The sequence below is a fragment of the Nestor notabilis genome, unplaced genomic scaffold (assembly GCF_000696875.1).
Source record: "Nestor notabilis isolate BGI_N333 unplaced genomic scaffold, ASM69687v1 scaffold13704, whole genome shotgun sequence".
Lineage (NCBI taxonomy): Eukaryota > Metazoa > Chordata > Aves > Psittaciformes > Psittacidae > Nestor > Nestor notabilis.
In genome coordinates this window covers 8,850-24,059 of record NW_009926968.1, presented here as the reverse complement: position 1 = coordinate 24,059, position 15,210 = coordinate 8,850, and the positions used below count along the sequence as shown (strand labels likewise).

Sequence of the window (15,210 nt, the reverse complement as noted above, 5' to 3'; positions counted from 1 at the left end):
GCAAGGGAGCTACGTGCACACATAAACTGTCATGCCTTACTGTATTAACAGGGGGAATAGGGACTGTAGAGAAGGAAGCCTCATCTGCGGCTAATGAGACCTGTTGGGATATACCCCATCCTGCCTTGCATAAATAAAAGCGCAGTGTTCCATATTATTTAAAACACAAGCCCCATTTGTTGTTGTTTTTCCAAACTGGCACTGCCTGTATTCAGCATACTTGTAAAGTGCAGCACACACATTGTGTCCCATGAAACATTTCTCCACACTGAATTATGCCCTCCAAACCCAGCAGAGCAAGTGCTCAATGTAATCATCTTATAGACCTAGATATATATTTACAAAAGATAGCCTTGCAAAGGGAATAGAGAAATTGAAAAGAAACTTCCTTTACTCCAGTGACCCTCATGCTGGTTTCAGGTATGTGAAAGGCATTAGGTGTTTTCCCAACATTTTGAAGAGCAAACAGATCTCAGGGAAGCTGACAGGTGTTCTCAGTGCTACTGAGCATGAACGGGGTTTTTTTTGTTGGTTTTTTTTTTTGGTTTTTTTTAAACAGGATGTATTTTTGCCAGCAGGTCCTTACATGATGGTTTGAATAACAAATGCGAGACCTTGCCTAAGCAAAGCCAGAACAATGTTGTGATGTTCAGTGGAAACTAGTGACCGTCTTTTTTGGCTAACATGAGCAGCTTCTGCCATGTCAATATGAGGCAGACAAAAAGAAGGCTGTGAATGAGGTGTTACCTGTTCACGGTTGGTTTTAGAACTAACTCTCCACATAACAGCATGTTAAGCTTCCAGATTTCCTTCTAGTTCTCTCTAGTCAGCCTCCTTTCTCTCTCTCTCCTGCTTAGTTTTTAATCTTAGTTTGCATCCCCTTGGCAAATTTCAAGCTGTCTCATTCACCTGTGATTATTCCTCGTTTTCCCTTCTGTGTTTCCAGCTCCTGGACCATTCTTTGTCCTGGATGAAATTCTCTCCGGACGAAGACGGTCAGTGTACAAGAATAGAAAGTAGCATGCCATTCACAGGCAGGCATTATGAGGACTTCCAGAGCATTTCACACCTAAAAAAAAAAAACCTTTCTTTTTAATTTTTCCTCTTTTTTTTCTCAGCTTTCCATCAGCCAGCACAGAAAGGATCCTAATATAAATTCAAGGATTTCTTAGATCACTTCTAGTAAGGATTTCAGACTCCTCCTCTCTGAAACCAGGGTTAAGAGATTAACTTCCTCTGCAAGTATCCCTCCAAGCCCACTCAAGTAATAACACAATACAAACTAGCATGACTTGACTCTAAGGTCACTCATGGCTTAATGTAAAGGTGCAGTGATCATTTCAACATCTGACCTGCAGGTCCTCACTATCCTAGAGCGAAAGATGCCAGCCACTTAACCCTGCTAAGTGACTTAAGTGACAGGCATCACTTAACTTCATCCAGCAGTTGTGGATGGAGTTAACTCTATCCTCCAGCAGTTGTTGGCAATTTAAGAGTGGAAAACCAGTGGAAGATACAACTTCTGTTTTGAAACCCTAGGTGTGCATGGAAAGGAAGACTTAGACATCAGGTACCAGAACTCTATATTTGTCTGCCTTCTCCCAACAGTGACCTCCAGCCCTTTAGCTCCATGGATCCTGGAATGTGCTCTCTGCCTCTACAGTTTAGGCCAATGTATGTCCTATACCAGTGGGAAATGCAATTTTTTCAGACAGATTTTTGTACCTCTTAAACAGCTAAGCTGCAAATGGGGTATGTTAGCATTTTTCTAGCACCCTTATTTTCAGATTTACTCTTGTTTAGCTTGCCTAAAAGTTTGACAACACCAAGGGACACACCTTTTTTTTTTCTTAATCCTGGTTACAAAAGTAATCAAATTTTACAGGAAAGCCCCACCTTATACACACATGTGAATAACTCACATAAAAATATTTTCTACTTCAATTCTACTCATGCTTAAAGCATAAAGGTACACTTGCATACACAGTTTGCTAGCACTCACTATTTGACTTACGTGTATAAGCACACACCTGCCCTCACATGAACAAAGATAAGTTTCAGTGCTTGCAAGATCATAGCCAAAAAGCTACACAATTGTATCGGACATAATAGTAAAATAGGTTGCATCTGACAAGAAGCAGAGCATATTCAGTTAAAAACCCCACAATTTAGTTACATCCTAACAAATAAACAAATGTTCTTTTGTAGTCTGCTGTGTGGGAGAGCCATGGAGGCGTTCTGGAGAGAGAGCAGTCTCAAAAGGAAGTTCATTTTTCTGTTTTGTCCTTACCAGATTAATTTTTTTAATATTTTTTCCAAATTTCCTTTTTTCTACACTTATGGCAATATTAAGTGTCAGATTTGGTTACTGACATCTGCTAGAACAAAGCTTCCTCCTATGCAAACGCTGCTGTGCCACATCAGGCCCTGTCACAAGGCAGTTATTGTCCATTGTAAATATATAAGCCCTAATATTTTCATTTAAAAAAAAAAAATCAGTGGAAGCCGAAACTTTGTTGTTCTGTCCTACAGCTGTAGAAATAAACCACCTGAGCCTGCAGAACAGATTGTGCATTTCTTCCATGATGCTTCATTCTCAAGAGATAATATATTTGTAACCTGCAAGTGAAATGCTGGTAAGATCATGCACATGGTTTGAAATAATTGATTTATGAAGTAATCAGTTTTGCAGAGAGAGATTAAAAATCCAATTCATCCACAGGCCTTAATTTAAAGATAGTAACACTGACTACATTTTGACCTGTTACAGGTGTGTTAACAAGTGATGTACCAACCCTTTCACAGTAATCCCACTTTCACATTCAAAGCCCATCCTGCTGCTCAGCATGGAGAGGCATGAGCCATATAGATTGCATGTAGACATACATTGCTGTGGTAGCAGCTACTAAGGAGATGGCATCTCTGCCCAGACAGGTATGCAGTGGCTTTCTTCTTGGGACACCACGGAAGCGCCTGGTGATGCAAGGTGTCAGGATTGCACCACAGTAACATAGGGGGTTCACCTGTGTCATTGCCAGCTGTTAACTGGCAATGCCACAGTTAAGGTACTTTGCCTGTAAAATCTAGAAATCTGCTGCAGCTTCTTCCACCAACTGCTGGAGGCCTGCTGCTTTCACTTAGCAGGGAACCAGGAGGGGACAAAGCACCAGCATGGTGGGTGACGCAAGGAGGCTGGTAACACAAAGCTGAGCACCTGAGCGGCCTGGGAAAGGAATCATGGCTCAGAGCACCTGTTGAGGGTGAGGCAGGCCAGCACAGATCCCACATGGTGGCACGCCAGCCAAGTGAGGAACATTCTGCAGAGGAGATCTTTCCAAGACCTCCCGTGACTCCCAGAGGGTTGGGTAGCCACCACCAAATAGGACTGGCAGTCTTGTGGTGCAAGGTGCTGATACCAGCCACAACAGCTGCCACTGCAGAGATCAGTAGAGAAAACTAGGCAACTTTTTCAGGCAGAAATTTAGGCAACATACTCTCCAGAAAGGTGTGCTGCTTATCAGGGGCTCATACCAGGAAAGTCACCAAGAGACTACCAAGCCTCATACAGTCCAGTGACTATTATCTGCTGCTGTTGTTTCCCATGGGCACCAGTGATACTCCTCAGACTGCCCTGGCTGTATCAAGGACTACAGAGCGCTGGGACTGGTGGTAAGGGACTCTGGAGCACAGGTAGTTTTCTCATCAGTTCTCCCTGTAAAAGGGTTTTGAAAGGACCACTCAAATCTGGTAAATCAATAAATAGTTATAGGACTGGTGCCAAAGCCAGGGGGTTGGCTATTTAGGCCGTGGGACTCACTTTGGGAAACCTGGGCTGATGAGATCCGTCTGTCACAGAAGGAGAACATTTTCAGTCAAAGGCTTGCCAAGCTGGTGAAGAGGACTTTAAATTAAAGTTGCCAGGGCAGAGGAACCTCAATCCATCCCACTCTTAACAGTTTGATGCCAGTGCCAGCAAGAGATGCCCAGAGCCTGGAGACGGATTGCAGGTCAGCAAGGAAGCACCTGAAGTACCCGAAGAGCAGCACAAAGGAATTCCAGCCCCTACAGATGGTAAGTCAGCTTTTATTTTTAACCATTGGTTTTAATTACAATGATACCAATTTACTGAGTTTCTGCCTCCCTTTGGTTCCTCCTCCCCATCGATATTTTGCATCTCACTGAAAGTAACAAGGCATTCATTTACTAAAAATCTTCAACACAGTTTCTACATAATGTTCGTCTGGTGGGGGTTTCCTTGGGCTGCCAGGCTGCAGGAACTTCTTAATTGTAGGCATATTGCTCATTCCTCATACAAAAGCCTAAAAAAAGACAGCAAAAAAACAAACAAACAAACAAACAAAACCAAAAACAAACACCAGAGTAAGAGAAAAATTCCAGTTACTCCAGCAGTAAAGAGTGCTCCTTGCACAGAACAAGTGCTTCCCCCTGCTGCCAGAAGAGACCCTAACATTCATTCAGATCTGCTATCTACAGTCTCCTGTCCACAGAAGGACCCAGCTGCTGCAAAAACCCTGTTCTTACCCATGAAGACAGTACTGGAGCAGACAGTGTCTACATCTCTGCTGCCTGGAAGAAGCTAAAGGCAAAAATCCAGGAGTACCAGGATGCTAGTTTTGAAGACACAAATACACCAACTCACAACCTTTTTCTTCTCATTTCTGGTTCTGATGTTGCAAACTACCATCAGGGAAAAATCACAATATATGTTAAATTAATTCCATTTTTACTGGAGGAGGCAGTGAAGGAATCCCTCCATAATTCAAGGCATGGCTTCAACAGAACTGTGCCCGTGCCCAGAGGCTAAAATACCAGATACCTTGCTAGAAGATGGGAGCTAGACGTGAGAATTACCTGATTCTGCAAAACTGCATAAGGGACAAAATCTGACACACGTTAGTGCCTACTTTGTGGCTGAAGTGCCTCATTTTGTCACACTAAATTTAGGCTGTTGAAAAAGTAATTGGGGAAAGAAAAATCAGTTCCAAGTAGAAAAGCTGATTGTGATAGTCTCATGATGAGCTATTTCTTTTGTTAATGGGAATAAAGTCAAAGTCTTTGAGTGCCTTCAACTAACAGTTTGTAAGCCCAAAGCAGCATGACCTCAAGCCTTGTGTCCTCAACCCAAATTTGTATTGCCTACAGTACTTTATTGCCATGATTACGGGCACATGGGAGGACTACTGAACACTACCTGCTTTTTCTCCAGTCGCAGACTACTTAGGTCCACTGTAGCTCAAACTCTTAATGACTCCCGCAGGTCATGCCCCAGGCTTGCCCATGCACTGTGCTATATAGCATTCTGCATGCCTGGAGGCTTCTGCTTTCTGGTCAAGTCTCACAGCAGAGGTGCCTCATTTCTGTTTGGCTTCAGACCTTGTATATAGCACAAAGGCAGAAACTTCATCCTCAGTTGTATTGATTATTGAAAAACAAACAAAAACCCTGTGGCTTAATGCTAAGGCTTGAATTTTTAGTCATACTGTAGAAGGCAGAAGTGAAGTGAGGTTACTGGGATATCAAAATCCTTGTTCTTAATGTCAAGCAAACATATGACAGTGACAGTTCCTCAAAGAGACCACACTTGTCTGATTTACAAAGCATAGAAAGGTGATAATTTCAGGCTTGCCCTCTATCTCCTGAATACACACATGCTCAATAACAAAATTACCTGCAACTGAGGAAACCCTGACAGCACAGCAGGTACTTTCTCCTCCACTGCTAAAATGGCTTCAATTAGCTGAACATCTGCCCAGCTGAATTTGTTGCCCACCAGAAAGTCTTGGCCATGTTGTTTCAAAACCTGTGGAATACAAGAGAATGCGGGCTGCAGATGAGCATGGGACATATGATGCCTGGCAGCTAAGCCTCCCAGCACAGCTGTACTGCTGGACAGCTATTACACCTCAATTTTCAGGGTGGAGATCTCAGCTGGAAGTTGTAAGCCTAAATCACTTCATTATTGTTGGGAAAAATCTGAACTCTTATAGTACACAGTACTACAAACTTTGGTTAATTGGTAATGATAAATCATGATAGGCACTGGGGAACAGAAACTGGGGAATAGAGAACAGGGACAAAACCACATGCTTAAGTATACTAGTAACAGTCATAGAATTAGAAATAGGGATAATGGAGGAAGAGTAACTTGGAGAACTCATAAAATTGTCAGTTAGACATTTCTTTAAAGTTATGTCCAATGCTGATACCAGGAAGCAAACTTAGAAATGCAGGATTACAATAGCTAACCAAAGAAAATCCCTGCCTTTGGGAGTAAGTTACTGTAGTCATGAGAACTTTCAAGATGTTTAGGCTTTAGTATTGTTTTTCATCAAAAGTAAGTGAATGCTACAAAACTGATAACTATTGCCAGATGCCCAAGTCACATGGGGTTGGTTTGTTGTTTTTGAAAGTGGAATGTGCAAAAATCTATGACTGTTGTTTTACTGAAGTACTCCTAACCTCTCTACCTGACCTACTTACAAGGGGTTTTTGCATTCTTCTAATGAAAATCTTCCAACTGAAATTAGAGCATATCTCTCTGCTAGACTTAAACAAATATAAGTGTGGAACTATCCCTTCAAGGAAAAAAGAAGTCATATGTGCTTGCTTTTATTTTACTGAAAACTTTTGCTCTATAGCTGACAACATATTGCTCTGTAGATGTTCAAATACCACAGCCCTGACAACACAAGCCAGCAAATAGAGAAAACATGCTGCTGTATTTCCCCTTCTTTGAGAGAGCCATGAAAGCCAAGGATTTGGAACTGACCTGCATTACAAACATGTTCTTATTTTGGGAAAACTTGTATTTATAAATACAAGTTGTATAGGCAGATCCTCACTCTCACTTACCTTTTCAAAGACTGGGAAGTACCTGTTCGTTGCCCTCTCCTTAATTGAGTCAAGATTTTTCTCCTTTGCCTCAGGTGGAGAGAAAGGAAACATTAAAATCATTTGCATCAGATCTATTATTCCTTCCACGTACATGTCAATCCTATTGGTGAGCGGAAAGAAAGTAGAAAAGAGCACAGAAGTTATTTCATCTGTATTCCAATTAACCAAGACAAATTTTATATCACCACCATAGTGCCAATTTTCATAGCCAAAGCTAAACATGAACTAAAGCTAAATATTTCTTTTTAGAGAAAGAACTAAAATCCTGTTTCTGTCCAGGAGCATTTCAGAAGCAGTGGTTAAAATCTAAGCAAAGGCTGGAGTCCTTGCTTTTTAATGTGGTAGCCATTATCAGGCCTTTCTACTGGATTTGCAGGTTTGAATTTGTTATAGATAATGCAGTTATCAAATAACAGATTGCTCATTAAGTGAAAGGAGGTGCTACTGTACAGGGCTCTCTCCTTTAAGTCTTTCCCATAGAGATTGTATTTCCCTGCTACATAGCTGAGGATAGCTCTGGTCTGCACCATCTTCATCCCATCGATCTCAACCAGGGGCACTTGCTGGAACATCAGGATTCCATCTAGGGTGGAGAGTTGAAGGAAAGCTTGTTAGTTACTCCTAGACTGCTAGCTTTACAGGAGAGTGACAGACCAAGCACATTTGGTTTTGCAGTGTAGATCACTGATGTCTTGCCCTAACTGTAAAACTCCATGCAGAAAACTAACACTGTGGGAAAGCATCACGCTTCTGTAGCTTGGCAACCCTAGTGCAGCTGGGCCCCTTGCTTTACAGCATTGCCAGAGCTTCACTGGCTGATGGGAGCTGGCACTGCCTGTTCCTTGGCATTTCAGGACCCTGCCTCATGCTGGTAAGAAAAGCCTGAGCCAACGCTCTGAAGCCAAGGGATTGGAGGAGAATAAAGATCTGCATTAAAAAAAAAAAAAAAAAAAAAAAAAAAAAAATCAAACTTAAAAAAAACCCCAGTTATTTTGAATGAAAATCAGTTCCCTGTCAGGGACATATACACATGAGCAGAAAGAATGAATGGGGTAGTACACCACAGCAAGACTGAGCTACTGGAATAAAGGAGGAGCTCAGGCTGCTTTAAGTTACAGAGTGAGAGGCAAGGACTGTGACAGCAGTTGCTGGACTCTTCATTGGGGACTCTAGTGGTAGGACAAGGGGTAATGGCTTTAAACTTAAACAAGGGAACTTTAGGTTAGATCTAAGGAAGAAGTTTCTCACAGTGAGGGTGGTGAGGCACTGGAATGGGTTGCCCAAGGAAGTTGTGAATGCTCCAACCCTGGAGGTGTTCAAGGCCAGGTTGGACAGAGCCTTGGGCAACATAGTTTAGTGTGTAGTGTCCCTGCTCATGGCAGGGGGGTTGGAACTAGATGATCTTAAGGTCCTTTCCAACACAAACCATTCTATGATTCTAAGTACAGTCACTCCAGGGATAAAAGTTTAAGAGTTCCCTTAGATTTTTGTTACAGGCCTATCCTCAGTGTCATTCCACAACAATTTAAGCCTATTTTGATATATCTTTTAGTCCCATTTTCTCCTGGTGCTGGTAGGAGCATTTATCCCAGCCTTCAGTGAGGCAGCTCTGAGAGCTAAGCTGACATTCAGTATAGTAAAGTCAGCCTTTTCTAGACCAGTTTTCTGCTGGACTAATTCACTGATTTTGGAGACACTCCCTCCACCATTTACACAGTAAGAGCATCCAAAGAGCAAGCCTGCCCTATTAAAAATCATAGCAAAATGCCAAATCTAGCTGGGCAGCTGCCACCTTGCATTGCTCAAAGTTAATAATTTATCTTAATTGCTCAATCTATCCAGCGCACCCTTCTTTCAGGTACAAAGGTTCATCTTAACAGGTAGAGGTTTGTTTTATTTCACCGCAGAGCTATTAAAACACTTTACTAGTCTAGAATTAATAAACATTATTAACTCATTCCATATTATGAGTTTGCAGTTTAACTTCAAAGAATAGTTCTGTCTGCAGCCTGTTTGTTTCTTGTAAGCATTCAAACAAAGATTGTGTCTTTCCAGATCACACCTCCACAACATAAGGGAAAATATTACTTGGTATCCATGTAGTAGAAACACAGCAGAACGTGAAAACTGGCAGCTCCACAAGGATAGTTTTCAGCAGAAAGATACAAAGTGAAAAATAAAATCTGACTTTCTGGCCCCTGACAAAAAGTGATGCAGCAAATGTGAACGAACTGAATGCATGGTTTGTTTCTTATCTGCAGAAAAGAGGGATTTCTCTCACAGTCAGTGGCGGACCACTTCCCACTTTGCAGTGAGAACCAATTTACATAACCCCTTCATAGAATAGATATGTAGGATTAAAAGCAGTTTGACAGTTGTTTTGCAGACTGGATTGTGCTATTGGAAAGTGGTCTGTGGAGCATACATGAAAAGACAATCATCTAGAATTATTTGTCAACAACCAGCAGAGCTTGTTGACATCCAAGTAATAACTTGGGCAACCTGGGGCTGCACAGATAGAGCCAAACTAGTTAGCTCAGAGCAGCAGGTACAAACGTGACCAGGCTGATGCCATTTAACTGTCTCTGCCTCCAAAACAGCTGTCTGTCTGCAAGCTGCCTGCTAGGGACAGTTCTTGGCCCAGGCTTCATCCTGGACACTCCTGGGGCATTGCTTAAAAGGTCATCAGCCAGCATAGTACAAAGTCACATGCGGACCGTTCTAACAGTGTGGTGTTGTCTAAACAGAGGATAACCCTGGCAAAAAGCATGGTGGTAGGGATAGAAAAAAAAATATATATATATATATAGGGAAAAGTACTGTGGGGTTGCGTTCTGTCCTGCCTTGCATGATCAGCAGCATTCCAGAGGTCCCTTTATCAGGACAGCTAATTTGTCTTCAACCCATCCTATTAACCCTCACTTTTTTCTCTGTGTTCTCACCCTCTTAAACTCTATATACATACAGAAGTCCTTGATCTTCTTTATAGAACTTCCCTATCCTTTTCATCACTATCTAATTTTTCCCTCTGGATACGGATAAGCTTGGATGCTGTATCCAGGATTGTACCATTCTGGATTAATTAGTCCTGTGAAGCAAAATCATCTTTGGGCTTTCAGTGAATAAATATGAGCTATCATACTTCTAAATATGAGCTATCATATTTAGAGCTGTAACTGGTGTCTTTATACTGCACTGCCATCTCATGTTGCCAAATTCCCAGGCAGCTGGATCTACAAATTAAATTCTGATCTTTTTGATACCACTTTTGTTTATTTTTTGTTCATTTTAGTTTTCCTGTCAGAATTTCTTTAAACATGGCTTTCCTTGCTGAGCAAGCAGTGCAATCCTCTTCCATGTCTCCTCGTATGTCTTGGCAAGCTCAGTTTGCTGTGAGGTTTCTCTTCCATGTCTTGGGCAGCAGGTAAACTGCAGGCCACGTACACTAGCGCTCCTCACAATCCTAATTCCTTCCCCATCCTGGCAGCAAGGTCTTCTCCTTCCAGGGTGGCTGCAAAAGGGTTGTTTCACTGCTGGATTTCACCTGGCCAAGTATCAAGGGCAATAGCTGGGGATATGCTCTCTTTTTGGGAACCTCACTCCCATGGTTGACCTGAAGCCTTTGTGACTTGCTGATTTGGTCATGTCAGACTTTCCACAAGTCTCCCCACTGGCTTCCTGCTTTTTAACTGGTGGAAGCTTCATGGCTCAGGCTTATCGTGATTTGAACTGCCACTAGTGTTTTCACACAAAGCCTATAACAAAGGAAAACTGGCTTTCCTGAGGATTTTGGTGCCATAGAATCATAGAATGGTTTGGGTTGGAAAGGACCTTAAGATCATCTAGTTCCAACCCCCCTGCCATGAGCAGGGACACCACACACTAAACTATGTCGCCCAAGGCTCTGTCCAACCTGGCCTTGAACACCACCAGGGTTGGAGCATTCACAACTTCCTTGGGCAACCTATTCCCTTTCTTTCAAAAGCTTATCTCACTGAAGTTCAGAACCAACGTACAGGTACATCTGTACTAGTCAACTCAACAACAGTTAAGGCCAGCTGGCACAGGCTGGCTGCATTTGTTTTATTCAGCTCTCTCTGCCTATAAAGCATTGTGGTCACATCTAAATGATATCTTGAAAACGGCCTTTGGCCTGGGACAACTCCCAAATGATGCCTAGGATTTGCTTCAGGAACTGCTATTTGTCCTGGATCAACAGTGTGCCAGGATCCATGCTAACAGTTCAACAGCACAGATAAATAAGTTGCACTAAACAGGAACGTTTGCTACCCCTGTTTAATGTACTACAAAAAACTGTCACAGAAGCTACAACTTTTAATGATAGGAGTTGTTTGGTACTGAAAAGAACAGGTTACTCAAAACTAGCATTTCAGTATTCTAGGTGTACACCTATAAGTTCACATTGGTTTAAATAAACTAATTTTAAACCACAAATTTAACTAAACTGTAGCAGGTTTTTTGAGGGACTAAGCCTCAGGCATTGGGATTCTTACCTTTGATTATCTTCTCATACTGCTCTTTAGTTTCCAGAAAAATTTCTTCGAACTGGAAAGGGGGAGAGAGAATAGTGTTACATTGCCGTATCTGAACATTTTTCTTCTTTAAGTGCACATATAACCATGCACAGAATGGCAGAACCAAGCAAAAAATACTGGGTTGGATCTTCAACTATGCTGTTTGGCCACAGATGTCCTGAGGATTCCCAGTGCATCCTCACAGATGGGGAAGAGCAGAAGGGCCTGGCCACTTCTGCCTCAGTGCACTGATGCAGAAATAACCTAAGGGTAGAAACAGAGTACAGACATCTACAGGAGGAAGACAAGTTGCAGCCAATGCCAAGGAAAGCACAAGGTAAATAACTATTTCTAATCCCATCCCAGGGCACATAAGTCAACAAAATGCTTCTCATATGCACATTGCAAGTGAAAACTAAATAAAGGCCTTTAAATAAATCTCCATTTTGACCCCTTATAATCAATTACTTCATGGGACTGATACTAGCGTTAATGAACTCCAAGATCCACTGAGTTTGCGTCTCAAACATTAACCACCAAACAAGCTAGTTACAAACATGCAGTGCTATGGGCCAAATGCATTTAGCCACCCTCTTGCAGCCATTTACCCTCCATGCGCATGTTAAATTTTTCCTTACTGAAGCCGGTTGAAAACATCAGTCTGGAACACTGTAGAGTGTCAACTAACCTCCACGCCTGCTGCTGCCAACAGCCATCGTATGGACTCCATTCGCCCCCTTCCATTAAGGTAGGTAAGCCTGGGCTTCCCAGACATGCTTCTGAGCTCCTGGTTCCCTGAAAACCATTAAGCAGAAAACAGCATCTCCTAAAACTGGTGTAAGTACCACTATTTGGAGGGGAAGAATAGAGCCTTTTATTCTCACTATGCCTGTTGAAGTTTAAACTTAATCTGGTTTAAAACCTAAAATGAGAGAGGGACTAGTGACACCGACACCACACAGCCTATCCTAGGAAATGAAAGATGTGCAGATTATATAAAGCCTTTCTCAGTGTTGCTAGGGACGTTTGTTATGACTATAAGCAAAACCAGGCGTGTTTAAACAAGTGGTAGGAGTCCTAAGCTGTAGGGGGAATCTTGTTGCATTCGATTATACAAAATTACTGAAAATCCTACCACATTCTCAGGGAAGTTACTCATCCTCATTGAAAAAGAGGAAAAGAAATGGAGAACGTGTTTTACTGGTAGTTAAATGCTGGAGCTCATTTTGCAGCTTCAACTGCCATCCACTTCTTTTCTCAAATAGGGGCAAATGAATTGTTAATCTTGCCTTTGTTCCATGAAACAGGCTGAGCTTTCTTGGGACTAGCATTCCTCTTTCACAAAGATGTTACACTAATGACTGAGATAAAACAAAAGCTTAAAAAAGTGTATCCTAATTGTGTCCTAAAGATTCAGAAAGAATAGAGTGCTTGATTTAAAAAAAATAATTTGACAAACTACTACATTTTTCTCAGAGCTAAAATCCTTCTTCAAGTCGCCGTACTTAAAGTACTGTAAGTGTACTTAAAATACATTTTGAACGTATTTTGCCAAAACTTGGTTTTAAAGAACAACCAGATTGAGAGTTTTCCCTTGAGCAATTCTGGTAAGAAGCAGGTCATGCTACTACAATAAATAGGGATATTCTGGGTAATTTAGACAATACAATCCAAATACACATAAAGGAAAAAATTATCACCTCCAGTTTTGAAGTGCAAATACCTGACGGTAATTAGAATGTTTTGCCTCCAAGAAAGTATTTTTACTAGTTTCTGCACATTGTGCGACTATCACTATATGGCAGTGCAGCTTATCTACCGCATAGTAGTTCACAGCAGCTAAATGCCTCTTTCATTACCATACTTCTCAGACACATTGCATCCATATCATCTCAACGCACGTTGCCCCAGCTTGTAATGTGCAGAAAGTGACAGTAAACAGGACTTTTCCTATAACTACGGAAAACAAAGGCTGCAATATGAAGAACATGAAACTGAATCCTCTTGGAAAATGTACTGTTTGCAGAGCAAAAGCATAGAGAAGCAAAAGCCTTAGGTATCATTTTAGCATTTTACATGAAAAAGAGGTGCTATATAGCATTAAATTACGTGATAAGAACAATGACAAATGGAGAATAAACTCCTGTCATTGTCAACATTTTTTTTTTTAATTATTATTACTAATAACTCTGTCAGCTGTATGTGGGTTTTAATTGTCCTAAAATTCTGGCACAGATAAAAAACCCTTGGGTTTTGGTATAGTCTCCTCAATCTTTAAATTTATTGAATGTCTCTCCACTGACTCTACAGGGACCTGACACATGCAGCTTGCACACCGATTGCTACATTTCCATGCCTGGGTCTGGACCTGCATTTTGCTCTGAGGGTCCAGTTTACTTACACGTTCCATGTGACAAGTCCTGAGATTCTGTAAAGGTGGGCAGATACAACTGGAAACAGGGCAACTGTTTCTGCCTTAAATCAATATACCTATTCATCCAGATTCTCAATGCCTTCTTGCATTTATCTGGGGAAAGGTACAGCCAACACAGACAAGGCTTCCTCAGGACTTCACTCAGTCCTCCACTATTTTATAAAGTTTTCATAAAAGATTTGCACAATGCTATATATATAAAAAAAAATAATCTGGTTTTGATACAATATGGTGATGATTTATTAGTAGCTAAGGGTTCTTGTATAGCTGCTACCCCTTCCTTACTGTTTGCCTTTAATGAAAAGGGCCATCAGATCTCTCCATATGAGTAATAATTTTTATGAGAGAAGTGTAGAATACCTGAGTTACATTCTTCTATATGTGGGTTACATGTTCTCCAGCAGGAGAAGCAGCACTTATTGGAAAACTGTATTAAAACCATTAAAAATCTTACAAGACAAGTTACTAAAACCAAACACAAGCCTTTTTAGGAGCCATAGGGTTCTGCCACCCCCGGATAGCTGCTTTTGAGGAAATGGAAAACCCCTGATACTGATTACTGCTCAAGATGCTGGAGAACCCATTCACTGGACAACAGACAAGGTCAAGAATGTAAAGCTTTTGAAGTACGGTGCTCCTGCCCTGGGTCTGCCTGACTATGCTCAACTATTTATCTTGTTTATGCAAGAAGGGCAAGGAATTGCCTCTGGGAAGGTAACTAACATGCTGAATTGTGCTACTCTACTTCTATTTCCTTCACCTGGGGAAGGAACTCCACATCACAACTGTGTAGTAACCACCTGTGAAGCCAAAAAGATTTGAGAATATTTAACAGACATGACATTTCTAAATCCCAACCTGGAATTATTTGTTGGCAGGTCCTCATATTATATGAGGAGCAACTGGGTTACAGGTTATTCAGTAACTACTGTGAATGAAGCAGCGGAAGCTTCACCACTCATTCTAAAGCTGAGTGTACAAGCCGATGAATTAATTGCATTAGCAAAAGAGGTCTATCAGCTGGCTAAATAAAAGGCTAAATATTTATGCTGATCCTCAATATGCATTTGGAGTATGCTATGCTACTAGTCAGTCATGGAAGCTGCAATGGTTTGTAACTTCTAGTGGAAATATTAGATCATTCACAAATAACTGAAGTATTAAAAGCTATACAACTGCCAGAGAAACTTGTTATCATTCATCAGCCAGCCCAAACCAGCAGAAGGATATTGCTACTAAAGCCACAGCATGACAGCCGTACCAAACAGCAGGCTTACAAGCAGCCCGAATGGTCTAACCTGGTGTTGTTTGCTCTTTGAAAGATAT

The 15,210-nt window shown here is 41.4% G+C and overlaps 1 protein-coding gene across 1 annotated transcript; it reads right to left on the bottom strand.

The window, feature by feature from the left end:
- Window positions 1-4,174: 4,174 nt before the first annotated feature.
- On the bottom strand, window positions 4,175-12,255 carry LOC104405206 (glutathione S-transferase 3-like). The gene is made up of 6 exons (XM_010013841.1): window positions 12,139-12,255; window positions 11,430-11,481; window positions 7,366-7,498; window positions 6,874-7,015; window positions 5,690-5,821; window positions 4,175-4,319 (listed from the first exon to the last, which is right to left on the bottom strand). Exons 1-6 carry the CDS (start codon window positions 12,223-12,225, stop codon window positions 4,308-4,310), a joined length of 558 nt encoding a protein of 185 aa, XP_010012143.1. The 5' UTR covers window positions 12,226-12,255; the 3' UTR covers window positions 4,175-4,307.
- Window positions 12,256-15,210: the final 2,955 nt, after the last annotated feature.

Excerpts from the sequence above, each read along its gene's own strand:
- LOC104405206 (XM_010013841.1), bottom strand. The coding sequence starts at position 12,225 with ATGTCTGGGAAGCCCAGGCTTACCTACCTTAATGGAAGGGGGCGAATG. Across the intron at positions 7,016-7,365 it reads GACTTAAAGGAGAGAGCCCT|GATTGACATGTACGTGGAAG; the intron begins GTACAGTAGCAC and ends GCTCACCAATAG. Across the intron at positions 5,822-6,873 it reads ACTTCCCAGTCTTTGAAAAG|GTTTTGAAACAACATGGCCA; the intron begins GTAAGTGAGAGT and ends TGTATTCCACAG.